Source organism: Tiliqua scincoides, chromosome 5, assembly GCF_035046505.1.
Source record: "Tiliqua scincoides isolate rTilSci1 chromosome 5, rTilSci1.hap2, whole genome shotgun sequence".
Taxonomy (NCBI): domain Eukaryota; kingdom Metazoa; phylum Chordata; class Lepidosauria; order Squamata; family Scincidae; genus Tiliqua; species Tiliqua scincoides.
The window spans coordinates 106,612,000-106,635,264 of record NC_089825.1 but is presented as its reverse complement, the minus strand read 5'-3'; the positions used below and the strand labels follow the sequence as shown (position 1 = coordinate 106,635,264).

General features: G+C 47.6%; 1 protein-coding gene and 1 pseudogene across 1 annotated transcript; both read left to right on the top strand.

The window, feature by feature from the left end:
• The first annotated feature begins 4,881 nt into the window (after nt 1-4,881).
• LOC136652973 (olfactory receptor 14A16-like) lies at nt 4,882-5,817 on the top strand. Its single transcript, XM_066629899.1, has one exon. It carries the CDS (start codon nt 4,882-4,884, stop codon nt 5,815-5,817), a length of 936 nt encoding a protein of 311 aa, XP_066485996.1.
• Nucleotides 5,818-18,547: 12,730 nt separating this feature from the next.
• LOC136654473 (5S ribosomal RNA) lies at nt 18,548-18,662 on the top strand (annotated as a pseudogene).
• Nucleotides 18,663-23,265: the final 4,603 nt, after the last annotated feature.

Sequence of the window (23,265 nt, the reverse complement as noted above, 5' to 3'; positions counted from 1 at the left end):
ACCATGGACTGGCGTTGTTATTTATTCCCCAACTTGCCCTGCTGCAATTGTCATAAAGGTGTTAATAAAGTGGACCAGTTAGTCTGGTGTCTTTATTGGTTGGTGTGGGGTAAAGCCAGCATGGAGAAATTGTCATCGCCACAACCTTCAGCACATAAAAGAGTTTCCAGCATGGAGGAGGAAGCATAAGATGTTGGAGATATTGATGAGCCCTTGCTATCACCCAGCCCCATACATTTCAAGTTGAGATTCAGAGTATATGGTGAAGAGGGTCCCCTAGAACCTAACCCCATTTTTCTGATTGGCTCAAGGATTCAGTTTCTAGTGTAGTTAACTCTGACAAAATAGCTAACGTCCTTGTCCCTCCTCAGCAACCAGAAACTGAACTGAACAGAAACTGATGTGTAGCTGTGTTGTTGTTGTTGTTTTAAATATGATCCTGCCATGTTAGTATTATCTCTCTTGACTCTCTTCACTTCTCTCCCCAATCTTAGCTGAGCACCTCACTAACAAAATTTAGATGGGAGAGGCTGTTCATTTTTGCATGCTACTTTCAACTCAATCCTAACCTAACCTCTCTGCTGATGCAGCTTCACTAGCAGAGCACATGAAGTGGAAGAGGCGTCTCGAGGTCTCCCCAAGGTGAACCACCTCTACCTCAATGGATCTCCTCAGATCTGTGCCAGCTATTTTGCTGGGGAAAGGCCAAGAAGTGTAAGGGAGACGGAAGGGAAGAGGGAACAGTGTTAGAGTTCTGGCACACATAAGTGAGACCAGTATCCACCTCCTCCCTCCTTGTTGCACTTCCCACCCACTCACCTCCCAGGCCAGACACTCCCCATGTCCCTCACTACCTGCTCTGTTCTGCCTAACCTCACCCCCCTCCCTTCACCAGCTTGCAATATCTGTGGGAGCGAATTCTGTGGGAGCAGAATTCCAGCACTGCTGCAGTTGGTTCCCAAAATGAAAACAAAATGAAAGCCATTTTATGAGAGCACTACGGTGTTCTGCTGTTGTCAATGAGCAGTGTAAACCTAATGATGACTGGGCTGTTAGTCAAGGGCTGTATACATGCATGCCAGTAAAGAAACAAGTCTGAGTAATTTCAGATCCACTCCTTGTAAAAGAAATTTCATGATCTTAAGACAGACCTGAAGCAGTTCTTTTTTTTTTTTTTTGGGGGGGGGGGGGAGTTCCTTCTGCATGATATTTTGAGCATGAGTTGCAACCAAGATGATTAGTACACATGTGCAAGGACATTTTCACACGTGCACTTGTATAAGGATGCATGTTCAAGGGAACTCTAGTTATCAAAGTGACACATAAACTGCCCAGTTCTATCCCCCACCATTGGATCTGATGCAGCTGCACTGATAGAGCATGTGCTGCTTCCAATATAGAAGGGCCAATCAGGAGAACTGCTAGAGAAATATTACCTCTGCATGGGCTTCCTGGGGGGCCTATCCCAACTATATAGTTATATAGACCAATGATGGTATAGTGTTGGGCACCAAGTCTGGTGTTGGACTTACAGCCCAATCCTATGCTGGGACAGTACCAGCAGTTGCTACACTGCCCCAGCAATGGTTGTGTTATGCCATAAGATGGGAACACATGATGTCTGTGAAGGGGCCCAGCAGCACTCAGTGCTGAGCCTCTGCACAGCCAGAGTGCCGGAGAAGAGTGCCAGCCAGTAAGTGTCCCTGCCAGGTAACAGGAAGGCCTTTCAGGGCAGGGGACAGGGAAAAGCGAGTAGGGGCAAAACTGGTGGGGGGGGTCGTCCAGAGGGCAGATCAGGCCTGGGAAGGGGTGGGGATGGTGGCAGAAGCTGCAGCCTAGCTGTAGAGCCTGAGACGGGTCTCCTTTGTTCTGCACCAACTAAACAGCTGGTGCAGATCCGCGTAGGCCCATTAGGGCCAACAGGTCTACATGGGACAAGGGAACCAGTGTTTCCTTATCCCAAGGAATCCTCCAGCAGCTGCTCTGGCCCTACAGGATACAGCGGCAGACATTTTGGCACCATCATATCGTGTGGTACCAGGGTAGTATAGGATTGGGCTGTTAGTCCTGAAAGATCCAGGTTCAAATCCTCACTTAGCCATCATGCTTCCTGGGTGACCCTGGCTCAATCGCTGTCTCTCAGCCTAACCTACTTCACAGGGTTGTTGTGAGGTCAAAAGAAAGGGAAATGAACTCGAGTTGCACATGTTTTGAAACCAGAAATAACTCAGGACTCTGGAGTTTTTCTTGAGAACAAGTCGAGTCTCGGTCACTCAGGTTTGTAAGGAACTGATAAACACTTTCTGCACTGCTGCACTCACTCAAAGAACAGCAGAGCTTTTGTTGCAGTTGGAATGGGGACATCAGGGGAGATGTTAAATGGGAACTCCAACACCCATACAGAGACCACCAGCAGCTTTGTTTTTTCTGCGGAGCCACACCTGACTGGTTTATTGAAAAGACTCTTACTTAAGGCAGAGTCTCAAAATATTCTGGCCAAGTCCTGAAGGCGACCCATTAGATTTGTTTTTGAGTCAAGTAAAACGGAGGGAACTCGAAACCCGACTTGAGTTTCGCCACGGTGGATTGGCAAATCCCTGAATACAATAAAACCAAAATCCTTAAAGGAAATTATTCCTAGCTTTGTGTGCTCAGCTAGTAGGCTTATCTGTTCAAGCTGACAGTCTTGTGAATGTAGGAGAAATCTTTACACAAAATCCCATTCCCATCACATGTTCCATACTACAACCATGAAGTGCACTGCCTTATCTTAGGCCGCTCTCTACCTCCCAGACTGGCCTCTGTCATTCATTTGTTGTGAGGATAGCATAGTGAAAGCAACACATGCACCTCCCTGAAGAGGATCTATTTATAAACAGTATCTTTTCATTGTATCTCTCATGTGACACTGTACCCACACACACACACACACACACATATATATGGGGTGGGGAAGGGTGAAAAGGGGGTGGGACAGGCCCAGGAGGGGACAGGATCAGCAGAGGAGCCTCTGCTGTATCCTAACCCCCTTCTCGGGCCTGGCAGCTTTACACAAAGCTGGTTGGATTTGCGCCAGCAGTTTAGCTGGCACAGATTTAAGTAGCCCCATTGGGCAGGCTGCAGCATTACACAGGGTAAGAGGAAAAATATCCCCTTTCCCCAAATAGACCTAAAGCCTGGTCCTAACTTCTGCAGGATACAAAGTAGGCTACTTGGCCTAGCTGCACCAGCGCAGGTTAGGACCGGGCTGCCCTTCGGCTGCCTGATATTTCCTCCCATTACACAACATGGTTTTTGCTATACTCACAGTCATTATTTCTTAATTGTATTGATCCATCCAAGTTCATTTATTCTTTTCTTTTTCTTTTTTTTAATGCCTTTGTTGCAGAGTGGTGTTGGACTCCTGGGAGCAAATCTCTAGGAACTAATGAGAAAGAGTCATAAATCTCTGCTATTTTTGACTGAAGGAGGATTCAGAGTCTGGACACATGCAGAATTTCTCAGGGTCAGTGGACCAGCAAGAAAATTAGAAGAATCCCCAGAACAAGCACTGTAAGCTATTATGTCCTTAATTTTCTTATCATTTTAAGAATGACTTGTGAGGGATCAGTGTAAACAACTCTTTTTACTTTTCTATTTTCTCAACCTTCTCTAATTTTTTGTCCAACATCTGCCCATTTATCTTCTCATCTGCCCACTCTGCTTTCCACTCTTGTTTCCTTTTCCCTCTATTGCCTCACTGACTGTGACTAAGTCTGATTACAGGAATATTTTCAGATATTCTCACATCAACATGCACATCCCAACATGCATGAAAGCCCTCGTTGATTTCACCTGCATCACAGATTAATAGATGGATGTGCAAGAGCTGCCATCAAAATTTCACTTAAAGCAAAGATCGAAAAGAATTTGGTAATTTCACCTTGGACAAAACATTCAAAGAATCTAACAGCCCAATACTGTGCTACCCAATCACTGGCTCTGTGCACACAGGGCCAGTACTATGTGTTAAAAAGTGCTATATGACACTTTCCAGTTGGCAGGAGACACTCAGCACTGGCGGAGGGGTCCACACTAGTCAGTGCTGAGCCTCAGCACTGGCAGGACACCAGAAGGATCATTGTGTGGTAAGTAATCCAGCTGAGCAGGGCGAAGGAGTCTTGGGGCAGGGGAGAGAGGAGGAAGCTGGGGAGGGGGTGGAACGTGGTGGAGAAAGGGAGGACGCAGGTCGCCTCAGTTCTGGGCACAGTTCTGCAAAGACACATTGGGACCATATGGGGTAAGGGAACTGATATTCCCTTATCCCAAGGAGACCTCCGGCTGCTTCCCTGGCCCTACAGCATACAGCAATAACCGTTTCTCCACTGCTGTACTGCTGGGTGCTGAAGAAGCTTTTGATTGGGCTGTAAAAAGTGAAAAGATGTTTGGTTAGAGCAGTGAACTTCCTGATAGAAGAAAAGTACTGATCCCTTGTACTAATATGATTCTCTGAAATGTTTGACTAATCTACTGGGGTTTAAGGTATGCAAACCTACATACATTGAAATACCTGTGAGTGGCTTCTTTTTCTGTCATGTTTTGATACCAGATTGTTGGACAACTTGTAAATCAGGTATTTGCACAGCCAATTAGAAATCCAAAGAAGTGAAAAAGTGAAAGAATGAGTGAAAAATTCTGGTGAATTAGGCAAGGAAAAGTTCAAATGCACTTGCTGTGCTCATGACCTCTGTGTCTACTGCTGCTGCTAACATAAAAAACAAAACATGGTTGATTCACCTGTTCTGATATCAGTATAACCACTACTACACAATATCATCGTAGCCTTTGTCCTTTTCTTTCAACAGGTTGCATGTACCTTAATGAGAGCAAACCATCATCCTCATGACTAACCAGTCCTCTTTGTCTGGGTTTCTGCTCATGGAATTCACCAAAGTTCGAGAACTGCAGATTCTGCACTTCCTGTTTTTTCTGGTGCTGTACTTGGTAACTGTGGCAGGAAATCTTCTCATCATCTCTGCAGTTGCCTTTGACCATCGCCTGCACACCCCCATGTACTTATTTCTCATGAACTTGGCCATCCAGGACCTTGGTGAAGTTTCAGTCATTATGCCCAAATCCATGGCCAATTCCCTCTTCAATTCCAGGCACATCTCTTATTTTGAATGTGTAGCTCAAGTCTTTTTTCTCTTTCTCTTTTTATCATCTGATATTTACCTCCTCACAGCCATGGCCTACGATCGGTATGTGGCCATTTGCAACCCTTTGCAATATGAGATGGTGATGAACAAGCAAGTTTTCATCAAAATGATTGCTGGTATCTGGATTGCTGGCCTTCTAAATGCATCATTAAATGTGACAGGGACATTTGCAACCCCTTTTTGTTCCAATGTAGTCAATCAATTTTTCTGTGAAGTTCCAGCAATACTTAAACTCTCTTGTTCTGACTTAAACCTACCTGAAATTGGAGCAATTGTCTTTGGTGTTATTCTTGCTTTTGGTTGCTTTGTCTTTGTCATCATAACTTACGTGCACATTTTCACAGCAGTGCTAAGGATGCCTTCTGTGCAGGGAAGGCAAAAGGCCTTCTCTACTTGCCTCCCACACCTCATTGTTTTCTCTATATTTCTATCCACTGGAGCCTTTGCCAACTTGAAACCCATCCCTGATGTGCCATCAAATCTAGATTTGACATTCACTGTGCTGTATTCCATGGTTCCATCCATGATGAATCCCCTCATATACAGCATAAGGAACAAGGAGATCAAAATGTCCATCTCCAAATTGCTAGGTTGGGTGTACCCAGGGCTTTTTTTCTAATGGAATGAGGGGGGGGTGGAGTTCCGGCGCCTTTTCCAGGGGCCCCTCCCCTTCGGAGGCATTCCAGGAGGGGGGAGCAAAACAGAGGCATTCACTGGGTGGGTGCTGGGGGTGCAGGGTGGGTGGGTGCCTGGCCCCTGCCTTACCGCACAACGATCCCCTCCTGCCCCATCTCCAAGCTCTCGCCTGAGTCCAGCCTGCCTCCCCTCCCCCCGCACTCTGCTTCCCTGCGCAGCTTCCAAGCCAGTGGAGGGCGCGGGAGACACGTGCCGATGCTAAGGAGGACGGAGAGCCAGCCAGCCAGCCAGCCAGCCAGGGAGACAGGCTGCGGCACCCATGGAACGCGCAGGTAGTGGCTTGGTGGAGGAGGAGGGGAAGGAAGCTTGCTGGTGCAGCCCCCCCCTGCCAATCTGCAGCACGAGCCTAGGCATGTCTACTCAGAAGGAAGTCTCATTGTGCTCAGCGGGGCTTGCTCCTGGGAAAGGGTGAATAGCCTTGCAGCCTGAGAGCCAAAGCCTATGCATTACTCAGAAGTAAGTTCCATTTTGTTCAATAGGGCTTACTCCCAGGAAAGTGTCATAGCCTTGCAGCCTGAGTAGACAGGCAGAGGAAAGGCTCTGAGGCTTCAGTCCTCTACACACCTTCCTGGGAGGAAGCCCCACTGCCTCTACTGGGACTGACTTCTGAGTAGACAGCCATAGGCTTTGGCTCTGAGGCTGCAGTCCTCTGCACACCTTCCTGGCAGGAAGCCCCACTGCCTCTAGTGGGACTGACTTATGAGGAGACAGGCACAGGATTGGGCTCTGAGGCTGCCATCCTATCCACAGTAAGCCCCATTCACTAAAGTGGACTTCTGAGTAGACATGCATAGGATTGGGCTCTTAGGCTGAAATCCTAGGCACTTTCCTGGGAGTAAGCTCCATTGACTAGAATGAGACTTACTTCAGAGTAGACAAACCTAGAATTGGGCTCTTAATCCTGGCAGAGATATATATCTGCACCCGTTTTCACATGCTAAGGGCAGGTGAAAAGGGATTCTATGTGTGTACAACGTGCTATCCAGCCTTGCCAGAGATCCTCCTCATCCTTCCCCCACAAGCATGCCCTCCGCCAGCCAGCGTTTGCAGCTCCTCTCCAGCAATGCACAGCAGCTGCTTAGGGCAGCAGAGAACATACAATTGCATGCCAAGTGCCTTCCCAAAGACACAGAGTATTCTGATGACTGAATTAAACCATATTTAATCGCTTGTCTGCAAATGTAGCTGTTTCTATGTGCACCTAAGGACCCCTCTCAGGTAAGAATTCCTTTTTTGTTCTTACTCCCACAGTTGCTTAGAGTAATTTTACTACATGGAACTCATGTAAGCCATTTTTCAGAATCCATTCACTGCTTCCTCTCCTCAAAGTAGTGCCACACTACATACTACATGCTACAAGTGCACCTGTACAGTATTGTTCCCCATGTGTAGAAAAAGTAGCTAGGGGGAGGGGGATGTGGAGATTGACAGCCCAATCCTATGCATCTCTACTCAGAAGTAAGTTCATCTTTAGGGGGAAGCACATAAAAAATAGTTTATTTCTCCAATAGAAAAAGTTTATAAATAAATAAATAAATAAAAGATTAACAAATTGTGAGTTCCTGCAACTTTTTTTTTTTTTTTTACAAAAAAAGCACTGGGTGTACCTGTCCAAGAATGCATCCCTTGGTTTCTGATGTTAGGAACACCCTCTTTCCCCTGTTAGTGTAATTCAAACCAACCCCATTTTGGTTTAACTACATCTTGGTTTCTGGCTGACATTTTCTGACTGTCAAGAAGGTTGTTTCTCCTCTCAGATGTGTGGTCACAATGTAAATGTGAAATATCATGCTAATTCTTGCCCATTAAGGGTTGCAGCCTGTGGGAGATATGTACATCTCCTTTCCCCTAGGGTCTTGCAAACTTTGGATGCTCCATCCTGACCAATTTGCTGTGCATTTCAATTTCTGAAATTCAAATTATGTTTCACCCCAGCAGTGTCTTTTCTAGTGGCTGTCTGCTCATGTTCTTTTGCTTCTTTTTTGATTGTGAGCCCTTTTGGTACAGGGAGCCATTAATCGTCTGATTTTTCTCTATAAACCACTTTGTGAACTTTTATCCCCATACCCGCAAATAACGAGACCAGACTTCGGCTTGGATGTAAATGGGCCACTTTATTAAAACTCAATTGCAGCAAGGCAATAAACAATAACTATAGACGTGCGAGGCCATATGGGGGAAACAGTCCTAGCTGTCTACTGTAGTGGTGCACAGGCACTAGGCTTTGCGATGCTTTAGCAGTATTTGGTAACAATAACAGCCTCGGGCACACCTGCGGCTACGCAAGAGCAAACTCTTGGCCTTGAATACGCTTGGCATCTAAAAGCCCCGAAGCCTGTCAACAAGACAGTGTTGTGAAGATGTAGCCCTTATCTCAGTCAAAGGAATGTTGTGGTAAGAGCCTAGTAGAAGCTCCTAATAAAATATTTTACCGACAGTAACCTTTTTAGTATTGCAAGGGATTGCGACATGTTTAAAGTATACATAAAGCAGGCAAGAGGCGGAGCAGACTCACTTTCATTCTGATTCTCATTCTAATTCTCCTTCTCATTCTGATGCTCAAATCTGCTCCAGCCTCAAGCCTTTTTCCTACATTTACATTCAAACCTGTCTCTGTTGTCTAATCCTTGCCATGGCTTCTTTGCCACACCAACGCAGCATCTCAAGCTGCTCCTCAAGTAGCACTGAAATGCTACAGTCTACCTTGCCCTGCAAACTCATTGGGCATACCACCTAGCTCGAGGCCCCAGCTGTCAATTGCCAGCCTAGGTCTTTCAATGCCACCCCCAAAGGGGGCAAGGCAGCCAGACTTCAGACCAGTTGCCAGAGCATCACCGGCCTGACAGTCCAGGCAAGGGGTTTGCCTGCCTGCCACCTGGAGCCGGTCAGGCATCATGGGAGCGGTTCAGGCTCGCCCCTTACCTTGCTGCCCTGGATGGACACCGAGCCAGATACCTACCTACCCCGCCCCGCACGTATCCTGCCACAGGGGAGGACAGCCTAGCGCTTGTCCTCACTGCTCCCCATAAGGAGAAAATATCTCAAGCCCTGCTGCAGGTCAGCTAAAAACAAATTGGCCATTGGTGACAGGTGCACCCCATTGCTGTAGAACAGGGCAGGCTGTCTGAACCCAATAGCCGGGTGCTGGATCTCGGCTCCACCCTGCTCAACTACTATCCTCCCCAGATAAGCATTCACCCTCTTCCTAGTAATGTCAATTAGATGGACGCTCCTTGCCCCGCGCCAAACGTGGCGGGGGAGGAGATTGGACCAGAGGATGGTAATCCCCAGGAACCAACTTCTAAGCAATGAGAACTCCCTATGGGCCTGGAGCCTCAACGACATCGAAGTCCTCTGGCCCAGGTCGTTCTCCCCTAAATGTACCACAATTACCTGGGGTGGGGGGGTGCCACCTAAGAACAACATGGGCAAAAATTGTCCCCAGCGCATGCCCCTTCTGGCAGCCCAGGTGACACTGGCCAGGCCACCCAGTCCCAACTGGGAGCCAAAGCTGCTTGCCAATGCTCTTTTCCTGGCCCAAAAGATAATTGAATGACCGCAGATCAGGACCCTCACCGGAGTCAACTGGGGCAGACCTGCAACAGAAAAGGTAACATAAGCCACAGATTCCACTATAACAAGATGCCATTAGGCAACAAAACAGGGACTCCAACCAGACCATCCCTCTGAACTGAACACCGAGGCTTGTGATGCCAGTCAACACGCCCCCCCCAACCACTGGGGGAGCCCGATAACTTGCATTCCGGCCCCCACAACCGGCGGGCCTCAATGAACATACGTAATATTTGAAGGCAGCAGAGCGCCACCACCCAATCCTCCGAATAGCTCCCGCATGGAAGCCCAGTCTGGCTGCCGTCGATGCGGCACCAATTCCAAAAGAATGCAGGCTGAACTGCCCGGCCACCACTCCAAGCCTTCACAAGGCAGTGTTAAAGTTGGCCCTGAACTGATACACTGTCAGGGGGGAAGCATCCTGATGATGGAAAAACAGCCCCTCTCCCCGAGGTGCCACACAGCAGTAATCCACCACTGCCTGGACTGGGCAGATATCCACACAGGCCGCTCTTTTCAGGTGGACCCACTGGTTCTTACCTCTCTGGTCAGTTTTAGAACACCTTAAAAACAGAGAGACACAGTTAACACCCAACTGACAATCACCACATCGTAAGGCCCTGTCCCCGGGGGAGACTTTAGAGACAGACAGTACCTTGCTGGGGCGGAACGCCCCAAAAAACAAGACCAGGCAACAAGCCTTGAACAACACAGCCTTGTATCGTGAGGCACAATGCAGACCAAAGTTGGCACATAAGCCTTGCAATAGGTTTGGGGTGACCGGCCTTTGGGCATCCTGAGGAATGGGGACACTCCATCTGATCCCTTCCAGCATCCGCCGGACCCGGAAATTGGAGGTGTTATCAGCCCATCCCAGGTCCTTGAACTGGCAAGAAAGTGCAGCCAAGTAAACTGATATTGAGCGTGCTGACAGCTCCCTGCTCCTGAGGCCAATCATAAACCGCATTGGGTGGTACACTGGCACAGGCCACGCGTCCTCCAGACGCTGCTGCCTGCAAAAGACCAAAAACTCATGCACCTTCCTCCTGTAACTAACCCTGGTAGTGGATGCTAGGGAGGCCCAGATCATTTGTTGAGCCAAGGCTCCACAGCCATAGGGGCATGGGTTCTGGGTCCAAGCGAGCCTCCGGAGCCAGCTGCCGGAAACGCTCCACCTGAAAACGAGAGAGAGCATCGGCAATGCTGTTCTGAACCCCAGGCACGTGCCTCACCGAAAAGAGGACATTAATTGACAGGCATTGGAGAACAAACACCCTCACTAAGCGCATAACCCTGGGCGACTTAGACGTCTGCTAATTAATAATCGTAACTACCACCTGGTTGTCACACCAGAAACATATGGAGGAGTTGGCAAACTCGTGAGCCCATACATGCACGGCCCCCAGGATAGGGAAAAACTCCAGAAATGTGAGGTCTCTGGTGATGCCTTCTCACACCCATTCTTCTGGCCAGCATGCAGCGCACCAGCTCTCCCTAAAATAAATTCCAAACCCATGGCCGCCGGCCATGTCATATTACACCTGCAGCTCAACCTTGACCAGTTTCTGTGTCCTCCAAAAGGAGATACCATTAAACTGGTCGAGAAGCTGAAGCCACACGGCCACGTCGCCCCGCAGGGTGGACGTGACCCAAGTGCGATGGGAAGGTCTGCGCAGCCCAGCCATTGCCTCACACATGCGCCTTAAAAAGGCCCGTCCCGGTGTTGCAACTCGGCAGGCAAAATTGAGGTGCCCAACCAGCTCCTGCTGCTCCCTCAGAGAAATCTTCTTGGCGACCAGGGCCAGACTGAGCAAGCCCTCCAGCTTGTGCAGCTTGGCCTCTGGGAGCCTGCTACATTGATTGATCGTGTCTAGCTCGATGCCGAGGTACGTAAGCTGAGTGGCGGGGCCCTCGATCTAGTCGTGTGCCAGGTGAACTCCCAACTGCTCGCACAAAGAAACAAAACTTGCGAGCAGCAGCTCACATGTTCCAGTACCTGCCGGTCCCATAAATAAAACATCATCGATATAGTGAGCCGTAGACAACAACCCAGTCCAAAATTGGACAGCCCACTCTAGGAAGGTAATGAAACACTCAAAATCGGCACACAAGATGGCACACCCGATTGGCAGCACTCTATCAGCATAATAGGCACCCTCAAAACAGAACCCCAAGTGGCAAAAATCATCGGGATGGATGGGGAGCAGGCGAAAGTCTGACTCTAGGTCGGCCTTGGCCATCAGCACACCCCTGCAGCAGAACCGCAACCGTCCTACTGCTTGATCTAGTGAAGTGTACCTAACCGAGCACAGGTCACCCGGGATACCATCGTTCATGGAGCTGCCCTCCGGAAATGAAAGATGATGAATCATCCTAAACTCCCCAGGGGCCTTCTTAGGAACTCCCCCAAAGGAGAGACCCTTGTTGTGAATAGGAGGGGTTGAAAAGTGGCCGACCACCCTGCCAGCCTCCACTTCCTTCGCAATCTTTTTCCTGACAACGTGCTCCAATCCCTTAACTGAACGTAAATTCTCGAACAGCACAGGCTCAATGGGCTTTACTGCTGGAATTCGGAAACCCCAAGAAAACCCCTCCACCAAACAAATAGCTGCAACTTTATCAGGATAAAGACCCAACCACAAACATAACAGAGGCAGCTTAATCGGTGTTGGCCCCTTTGTTATTGGGAGGGGGAAGGAAGGGGTGCCTCCTCTATGGCCACTCCCGGGCTACTGTCCGGCACACTGCCTGGGCCCCCCCAACTTGGGGCAGGAAGGCACCAGGTGCTTTGCCCTGCACAAGCCACACACATGCAGGAAAGTGCAGTTATTCCTCCGACACTTCCCTGAGGCGTTGAACTCAAAGCACGTTTGTGGGTTTTGAACCCATGCAGTACCATTGCGTGCCTTGTTGGGTTCAGACTTATTTCTGGCTATGAGGTGCCCGCTATTGGAGCAGTCACCCCAAGTCGGCCTGGAAGGGATAACCAGTTTAGTCCAAAGTTCCCATTGCTGAACGCACCAGTCCAGCGCAGGATCTGGTTTGTAAGGAACTGATAAACACTTGGGCCCTGATGGCATCCACCCTAGAGTTACTAAGGAATTGAAGAATGAAGTTGCTGATCTCTTGACTAAAATATGCAACTTGTTCCTCAAAACGGCCACGGTGCCAGAGGATTGGAGGATAGCAAATGTCATGCTGATCTTTAAAAAGGGAAAGAGGGGGGACCCAGGAAACTATAGGCCAGTCAGCCTAACATCTATACCGGGTAAGATGGTGGAATGCCTCATCCAAGATAGAATCTCAAAACACATAGATGAACAAGCCTTGCTGAGGGAGAATCAGCAAGGCTTCTGTAAGGGTAAGTCTTGCCTCACAAACCTTTTAGAATTCTTTGAAAAGGTCAACAGGCATGTGGATGCGGGAGAACCCATGGACATTATATATCTGGACGTTCAGAAGGCGTTCTACACAGTTCCTCACCAAAGCCTACTGAAAAAACTCCACAGTCAGGGAATTAAAGGGCAGGTCCTCTCCTGGACTGAGACCTGGTTGAAGATCAGGAAACAGAGAATGGGTGTCAATGGGCAATTTTCACAGTGGAGAGAGGTGAAAAGCGGTGTGCCCCAAGGATCTGTCCTGGAACCAGTGCTCTTCAACCTCTCCATAAATGACTTGGAGACAGGGTTGAGCAGTGAGGTGGCTAAGTTTGCAGATGACACCAAACTTTTCCAAGTGGTGAAGACCAGAAGTGATTGTGAGGAGCTCCAGAAGGATCTCTTCAAAATGGCAGAATGGGCAGCAAAATGGAAGATGCGTTTCAATGTCCATGTTGGCATTCTTCAGTCTCGGAATACTATGGTATCACACTCTGAATGGTGGTTCTGGAACAGAGTGTCCTCTCCAGTGTGCGAAGCCTGGGTAAAGTAGGTATGGAGGATAGGCTGTTACCCATGCAGCAAATCCCCCCTCTCCACGTCGCTGAAATGGTCCAATGGAAAGGCAGAAGCCAATACGGTTGGTTCCAGCGGCATCGCAGGAGTTACCAGAACGTGACTGTGTTCAGTCATGAACTGCCTCAGGGACTCCGGCTCCGGATTTTGCCTTGGGGTTGACTCCTGAGGCCTTTTCCATAACTGGATGTAGCCACAAGGCAGTGGAGGTTTGGGATCAGAGTTTTCCTTCTCTCAGATGAGCTGCCTTCCCAGGCTGACAAGTTCCATCTACCCGGTGGCTGTTCAGTCGTCTTTTACGACAAGTACAGCCAATTTTGTACAATTTTGTACAAACAAACATTTTTGTTTCAATGTAAGTAAGTGTAAAGTCATGCACATTGGGGCAAAAAATCAAAACTTCACTTATAGGCTAATGGGTTCTGAGCTGTCTGTGACTGAACAGGAGAGAGATCTTGTGGTGGTGGTGAACAAGTTGATGAAAGTGTTGACCCAATGTGCAGTGGCAGTAAAGAAGGCCAATTCTATGCTTGGGATCATTAGAAAAGATATTGAGAACAAAACAGCTAATATTATAATGTCATAAGAACAGCCCCACTGGATCAGGCCATAGGCCCATCTAGTCCAGCTTCCTGTATCTCACAGCGGCCCACCAAATGCCCCAGGGAGCACACCAGATAACAAGAGACCTCATCCTGGTGCCCTCCCCTACATCTGGCATTCTGACTTAACCCATTTCTAAAATCAGGAGGTTGCACATACACATCATGGCTTGTCCCCCATAATGGATTTTTCCTCCAGAAACTTGTCCAATCCCCTTTTAAAGGCGTCTAGGCTAGACGTCAGCACCACATCGTTTTACAAATCAATGGTAAAGCCACACCTGGAGTATTGTATCCAGTTCTGGTCGCCGCATCTCAAAAAGGATATAGTGGAAATGGAAAAGGTCCAAAAGAGGGCAACTAAGATTATTGCTGGGCTGGGGCATCTTCCTTATGAGGAAAGGCTACAGCATTGGGATATATCCAAATAAAGTGGATAGAGAGATGCTCTTTACACTCTCACATAACTCCAGAACCAGGGGACATCCACCAAAATTGAGTGTTGGGAGAGTTAGGACAGACAAAAGAAAATATTTCTTTTGCATGAAACAGGAGCCTCTGCTGTATCCTAACCCCCTTCTCGGCCTGGCAGCTTTACACAGAGCTGGTTGGATTTTCGCCAGCAGTTTAGCTGGCACAGATTTAAGTAGCCCCATTGGGCAGGCTGCAGTGTTACACAGGGTAAGAGGAAAAATATCCCCTTTCCCCAAATAGACCTAAAGCCTGGTCCTAACTTCTGCAGGATACAGAGTAGGCTACTTGGCCTAGCTGCACCAGCGCAGGTTAGGACCGGGCTGCCCTTCGGCTGCCTGATATTTCCTCCCATTACACAACATGGTTTTTGCTATACTCACAGTCATTATTTCTTAATTGTATTGATCCATCCAAGTTCATTTATTCATTACTTTTTCTTTTTTTAATGCCTTTGTTGCAGAGTGGTGTTGGACTCCTGGGAGCAAATCTCTAGGAACTAATGAGAAAGAGTCATAAATCTCTGCTATTTTTGACTGAAGGAGGATTCAGAGTCTGGACACATGCAGAATATTTCAGTGTCAGTGGACCAGCAAGAAAATTAGAAGAATCCCCAGAACAAGCACTGTAAGCTATTATGTTCTTAATTTTCTTATCATTTTAAGAATGGCTTACGAGGGATCAGTGTAAACTACTCTTTTTACTTTTCTATTTTCTCAACCTTCTAATTTCTCTAATTTTTTTCCAACATCTGCCCATTTATCTTCCCATCTGCCCACTCTGCCTTCCACTCTCGTTTCCTTTTCCTTCTATTGCCTCACTGACTGTGACTAAGTCTGAATACAGGCATATTTTCAGATATTCTCACATCAACGTGCGCATTCCAACATGCATGAAAGCCCTCGTTGATGTCACCTGCTTCACAGATTAATAGATGGATGTACAAGAGCTGCCATCAAAATTTCACTTAAAGCAAAGATCGAAAAGAATTGGGTAATTCCACCTTAGACAAAACATCCAAAGAATCTAACAGCCCAATACTATGCTACCCAGTCACTGGCTCTGTGCACACAGTGCCGGTACTATGTGTTAAGAAGTGCTATATGACACTTTCCAGTTGGCAGGAGACAGCACCGGTGGAGGGGTCCGCACTAGTCAGCCTCAGCACCGGCAGGACACCAGAAGGATCACTGTGTGGTAAGTAATCTAGCTGAGCGGGGCGAAGGATTCTTGGGGCAGGGGAGAGAGGAGGAAGCTGGGGAGGGGGTGGAATGTGGTGGAGAAAGGGAGGACGCAGGTCGCCTCAGTTCTGTGCACAGTTCTGCAAAGGCACATTGGAACCATATGGGGTAAGGGAACTGATATTCCCTTATCCCAAGGAGACCTCTGGCTGCTTCCCTGGCCCTATAGCATACAACAATAACCGTTTCTCCACTGCTGTACTGCTGGGTGCTGAAGAAGCTTTTGCTTGGGCTGCAAAAAGTGAAAAGATGTTTGGTTAGAGCGGTGAACTTCCTGATATAGGAAAAGGACTTCACTGATCCCTCGTAGTCAAAGGATTCTCTGAAATGTTTGGCTAATCTACTGGGATTTAGGGAATGCAAACCTACATACATTGAAATGCCTGTGAGTGGCTTCTTTTTCTGTCATGTTTTGATACCAGATTGTTGGACAACTTGTAAATCAGGTATTTGCACAGCCAATTAGAAATCCAAAGAAGTGAAAAAGTGAAAGAATGAGTGAAAAATTCTGGTGAATTAGGCAAGGAAAAGTTCAAATGCACTTGCTGTGCTCATGACCTCTGTGTCTACTGCTGCTGCTAACATAAAAAACAAAACATGGTTGATTCACCTGTTCTGATATCAGGATAACCACCACTGCACAATATCATCAAATAGCCTTTGTCCTTTTCTTTCAACAGGTTGCATGTATCTTAGAGAGAGCAAACCGTCATCCTCATGACTAACCAGTCCTCTTTGTCTGGGTTTCTGCTCCTGGAATTCACTGAAGTTCGAGAACTGCAGATTCTGCACTTCCTGGTGTTTCTGGTGCTGTACTTGGTAACTGTGGCAGGGAATCTTCTCATCATCTCTGCAGTGGCCTTTGACCATCGCCTGCACACCCCCATGTACTTATTTCTCATGAACTTGGCCATCCAGGACCTTGGTGAAGTTTCAGTCATTATGCCCAAATCCATGGCCAATTCCCTCTTCAATTCCAGGCACATCTCTTATTTTGAATGTGTAGCTCAAGTCTTTTTTCTCTTTCTTTTTATATCATCTGATATTTACCTCCTCACAGCCATGGCCTACGATCGGTATGTGGCCATTTGCAACCCGTTGCAATATGAGATGGTGATGAACAAGCAAGTTTTCATCAAAATGATTGCTGGTATCTGGATTGCTGGCCTTCTAAATGCATCATTAAATGTGACAGGGACTTTTGCAACCCCCTTTTGTTCCAATGTAGTCAATCAATTTTTCTGTGAAGTTCCAGCAATACTTAAACTCTCTTGTTCTGACTTAAACCTACCTGAAATTGGAGCAATTTTCTTTATTATTATTCTTGCTTTTGGTTGCTTTGTCTTTGTCATCATAACTTACGTGCACATTTTCACTGCAGTGCTGAGGATGCCTTCTGTGCAGGGAAGGCAAAAGGCCTTCTCTACTTGCCTCCCACACCTCATTGTTTTCTCTATATTTCTATCCACTGGAGCCTTTGCCAACTTGAAACCCATCCCTGATGTGCCATCAAATCTAGATTTGACATTCACGGTGCTCTATTCCATGGTTCCATCCATGATGAATCCCCTCATATACAGCATAAGAAACAAGGAGATCAAAATGTCCATCTCCAAATTGCTAGGTTGGGTGTATCTGTCCAAAAATGTTCCAGCCTGACAAATCTGCTGTTCATTTCAATTTCTGAACTTCAAATTAAGTTTCACCCCAGCAGTGTCTAGTGGCTTTTTGCTCATGTTCTTTTGCTTCTTTTTTGATTGCAAGCCCTTTTGGGACAGGGAGCCATTAATTGTCTGATTTTTCTCTGTAAACCGCTTTGTGAACTTTTTGTTGAAAAGCGGTATATAATACTGATAATAATAATGTTTCAAATTGTTCCAGAGCCAGGCCACCTGGCAGTCTTCTTCAGTGTCTGGGCCAAGAAGAATCTCCCATCAAGTCCTGAACCTGGAAGTAACACTCACCTGGTCATGCCTTTTGTCCCTCAGGAACTTCTCCATTAGGGAGCTATGCTTTTGTGTGCCCCTCATCTCGCCATTTTGCCAAGGAACCCCCTTTTGCTCTATTTTTCTCTTTTGGATCCTGGAAACTTGCAGCCCTGCCCTTGTATTGTATTTGCGTTGAGACATATATAATGTTTTTTCATTGTAATATCTTTGTATAAATGTCCTTTGTACTGAGACATACAAAATTATGCAGGGGGTAGATAAGAGTGGATAGGGAGATGCTTTTATCCCTCTCACACCGCATCAGAACCAGGACACATCCACTAATACTGAGTGCTGGGAAAGTTAGGGCAAGACAAAAAAAAAATATTTCTTTATCCAGCATGTAATTAGTCTGTGAAATTCATTGCCACAGGATATGGTGATGGCTTGTGGCCTAGAAGCCTTTAAAAGGAGATTGGAATGATTTCTGAAGAAAAAGTCCATCATGGGTTACGAGCCATGATGGGCATGTGCAACCTGATTTCAGAAGTAGACTACTTCAGCATGCCAGATGCAAGGGAGGGCACCAGGATGTAGGTCTTGTTGTCTTTTGTGTTCCCTGAGGCATCTGGTGGGCCATAGTGAGATACAGGAAGCTGGACTAGATGGGTCTATGGCTTGATCCAGCTGGACTCTTCTTATATTCCTTACTGCTTAGAAACCACACCAGCAAGAACAGGATTGGTAATCTCCCCCTGCCCGCTTTTAGATTCCCATAACATTTCTCTCCCCCTCTTTCTCTTTCTCTCTCTCCCCCGCCTCAGTTCTCTCCTTCTCCAACTCACTCCTGCTGTCCAAACACAGCTCTTTGCAAGTATCTCTTCTGCCTATATGTTACCCTGCACATGCCCGATCTTGTTTGATCTCAGAAGCTAAGCAGGGTCAGGCCTGGTTAGTACTTGGATGGGAGACTGCTTGGGAATACCAGGTGCTGTAGGCTTATACCATAGTCTTTTGAGACTGAAGGTTGCCAACCAACCAACCAACCTTCTGCCTATAACCATTTAAAGCTCTGTAACTGATCTTCTGAGCAAAGTAATTGAAAGTAAACATGTCTTTTACTGTCTATATTTCTTTAATAAACCCCATCTTCTTTTGAAATGCTCACTCTGGTGGTTACTGGGTAGCCTAATTCTGAGGCCCCCTGAGGATGTTTGCACTGCTCCCCCATGTCAATGATCCAAAATGGTCACACTGCTACATTTGATCTCTTGCTACGAAAATATTGCTAATTCCCCAATTTTGGTTCAATTTGGTTCATGGCCTAGGTCAGATTGGACCCTAAGTTGAAATGAGAATTTAAAATTAAAGCAGAAGATGATTCTATCACTCAATCAACATTAAGAAAGCCACTCAATCCAATTAGTAAGAAAATTATTTTGAAACATTAAAAAAAATGGCCATAGAAACATAGTGATAGGGCAATCAGAATTCAGTAAAACTAAAATCCTAAAGGTGGTGTTGGTGCCAGCTATTTCTGCCACCAGAGGTAAGCCTGTGGTGTGAGTGGGTGGAATCGGCAGGGTTTAGGGCCTCGGGAAGGCAGGGCGAGCAGAGGGCGGATATTGGTGGCAATGTCTCCACTGATATCCTCCACTCAGCTCTGACCCCGACATATTCCCTTGCCTCTACTTGAACTTGTACCAACTGAAAAGCTGCTGCAGATGAGAATAGACCTGGAGGGGGTAGTTCAGGGAAACCGACCCACCAAATGATTGAGGGCCTGATCCTGAGCCCTGTGCACTGGCTTACCGCCAGTGGACCAACACTGGACCGAGCACTGGGTCGAGCACTGGACCAACTCCAGCGCTGGGCCCGTGGTCCACCTCCTCCTGTATGAAGCATCTGCTATGCTGGGTTGCTCTCCCTGAGGGCCCAGCTGGGAGAGACTTAGGGCACAATCCTAACCCCTTATGTCAGTGCTTTCCAGAACTGGCATAGCAATGCCAATGGGACGTGTGCTGCATCCTGCAGTTGGGTGTCACTCACGGAGGCCTCCTCAAAGTAAGGGAATGTTTGTTCCCTTACCTCAGAGCTGCATTGCCCTTAAGTCAGTGCTGGAGAGCACTGACATAAGGGGTTAGGATTGGTTCCTTAGGGCCCAATCCTTAGCCCTGTGCTTCATCTTACCACCAGCATGCAGTGTCTCAAACATGCCATAAGGGACACCTGTGACACATACCATGGATCCAATGCCGGAGCTAGCCCAGCATAAGCCCAGCAGCTCACTTGGTCTGCTGGGTGGCAGAGAGGAGAGTGGGGGTAGGGAGAGGTGAGGGAGGTATACCGGGGCAGGGGAAGGGTGAGGAGGAGGCATTGCAGGGGAGGGAGCAGGACAGGAGGAGCCAAAAAATGGCTTACATGAGTTCCATGTAGTAAAATTACTCTAAGCAACTGTGGGAGTAAGAACAAAAAAGGAATTCTTACACCAGAGGGGTCCTTAGGTGCACAAAGAAACAGCTATGTTTGCAAACAAGTGATTATATATGATTTAATTCAGGTATCAGAATACACTGTGTCTTTGGGAAGGTGCTTGGCATGCAATTGTATGTTCTCTGCTGCCCTGAGCAGCTGCTGTGCATTGCTGGGGAGGAGCTGCAAATGCTGGCTGGCGGAGGGCATGCTTGTGGGGGAAGGACGAGGAGGATCTCTGGCAAGGCTGGATAGCACGTTGTACACACATAGAATCCCTTTTCACCTGCCATTAGCATGTAAAAACGGGTGCAGATATATATCTCTGCCAGGATTAAGAGCCCAATCCTAGGTATGTCTACTCTGAAGTAAGTCTTATTCTAGTCAATGGAGCTTACTCCCAGGAAACTACCTAGGATTGCAGCCTAAGAGCCCAATCCTATGCATGTCTACTCAGAAGTCCACTTTAGTGAATGGGGCTTACTGTGGATAGGATGGCAGCCTTAGAGTTCAATCCTGTGCCTGTCTACTTAGAAGTAAGTTCCATTATAGTGAATGGGGCTTACTGTGGTTAGGATGGCAGCCTCAGGGCCCAATCCTGTGCCTGTCTACTCAGAAGTCAGTCCCATTAGAGTCAATGGGGCTTCCTCCCAGGAAGGTGTGGAGAGGACAGCAGCCTCAAAACCCCTCCTCTGCCTGTCTCCTGAGAAGTCAGTCCCACTAGAGGCGGTGGGGGTTCCTCCCAGGAAAGTGTGGAGAGGACTGCAGCCTCAGAGCCCTTCCTCTGCCTGTCTACTCAGGCTGCAAGGCTATGACACTTTCCCAGGAGTAAGCCCCATTGAACACAATGTAACTTACTTCTGAGTAGACATGCACAGGCTTGAGCTCTCAGGCTGCAAGGCTATGCACCCTTTCCCAGGAGCAAGCCCCATTGAGCACAATGAGACCTCCTTCTGAGTAGACACGCCTAGGCTCGTGCTGCAGATTGGCACGGGGGCTGCACCAACCAGCTTCCTTCCCCTCCTCCTCCACCAAGCCAGTACCTGGGTGTTCCGTGGGTGCCGCAGCCTGTCTCCCTGGCTGGCTGGCTGTCTGTCCCTCCGTCCATTTTCCTTCTCGGCATCGGTGCGTGTCCCTTGCGCTCTCCACCGGCTTGGAAACATTATTTCTGTGTGTTTATTCTCTTCTCTTCCCAATCATAGCTGAGTACCTCACTATCAAAATTTAGATAGGAGAGACTGTATTTTTGTATATGCTAAGTTCAGCTCAATCTTAACTAAACCCCTCTGCAAATGCTCCTGCACTAGCAAAGTGGTGGTGGGGCAATCAGGAGGCCTGCCAGAGGTAAATACTTTCTACTTACCTCTGCATAGGCTTCCTGTGGAAGTTCCTGTGGAACCTTCCATGCTGAGGTTCTCCTTAGACCTATACCAGCTGTATAGCTATATAGATCAAGGATGGTGTAGTGGTTCTGGTGGTGGACTTAGAACTAGATAGATAGATAGATAGATAGATAGATAGATAGATAGATAGATAGATAGATAGATAGATAGATAGATAGATAGATAGATAGCCAGCCAGCCAGCCAGCCAGCCAGCCAGCCAGCCAGCATTTTTTAAAAAGCAGAAAATAGTTCAGTCACTCATAGCCCAATCCTAACCCACACTGGAATGGGCAGGCCAGCTGGGCTGCCCCGTATCCAGAGTAGGGTTGGGGCTACCTCTGGCTCAGCTCGGGGAAAGGGGCATCCATTGCCCTTACCCCGGATAATGCAGCGGTGACCCCAATACATCTACTCTGATCTGTGCCACCTAGAGAGGTGGCACAGATTTGAGAAGCCTGGCACTGGGCCGGGTTGCCTGAGAGTGAGGTCAGGATCAGGCCTAAATGCCAGATCCTGATCCCACCACTGCTTTGCCCCAGCCTGCGTTGCCCCCACTGCAGACCGCCTCTATTCCACCCTTCCCCACCCTCCCTAAGCCCCCACGCTGGTCTGACTCAGCTGGCACTTCCTCACTGATGTGCCGGCTCCACAGGGCCCCATTGCATAACAAGCCTTTTACTCTACTCAGAAACAATCATTATTTATTAATTGCATGAATCCATCCAAGTTTATTTATTTTTCTTCCTTCTTTTTTGTGTGCCTGCTGCTGAAGCAGTGTTGGACTCCTGGGAGCAAATCTCTAGACACTCAAGAGAAACATTCATAAATCTCTGTTATTGTTGAATGAAAGAGGATTGGAATTAGGTTTTCTCAAAGCCTAGACACATATGGAATTATTTGGTGTCAGTGGACCAGAAAGCAATTCAGAAATTGGAAGAAATCTCAGAAGAAAAACTGTAAGCTACGAGAAAAAATCTCAGAAGAAAAACTGTAAGCTCGTATTTAATTTCTACATTACTTATCATTTTATGAATTTCAGATTTACACCATGAATCTTTTTTTCTTTTTGATTTTTCTCAACCTTCCCATTCATCCTATACTTTTTTTCAAACCCTTTTTGTAAAGGGTCTTCCTTTACCCTTACACCCCCCCCCCCCAAAAGAAGATGTGAGACAGAAGCTTGGAATTAAAACATGGGCCACTTTATTAATTCATTAATACAGAAAAAACTGCAGCAGGGCCGTCCTCAAGCCCACCATGGTATGCGGACACTAACATGGGGAAAACTGCCTCTGCCGTCTGCCACCCCCCAGGCTATTCTTGGGCATGCCACCAACCTCATAACTCAGACCTTGCTGAGCCGAGGGTCAGCTTATCCTTGCCAACCCATGCAACCCATGGGCCGGGGCAGCTTTCCAGGGCAAAATGTCACGGGCTGAACCCCAGCTGGCCCAAGGGGTTGCCAGCCTGCCTCATTGAGCCTGGCTCACAATGTGTGAGTGGTTCTGGCTCACCCCTGAACCCTGCTGCCTGTGGGTGAAAGCCAAGGTTCCAAACTGCCTTCCAACCCGCACGACACCTGCCTAAAGTGACTAGTGCTAACCAGCACTAATTAAACAACCTTTCCTGTTGCATCCTGTGGTAGGCAAAAAACCCACTAGCCTCACAGCCAATCTTGGCTGGGAGCAAAAAATTCCTACCCAGTTCCCCAAAAGAGCAACCAGCTAGTCTCAGGTTGAACATGGGG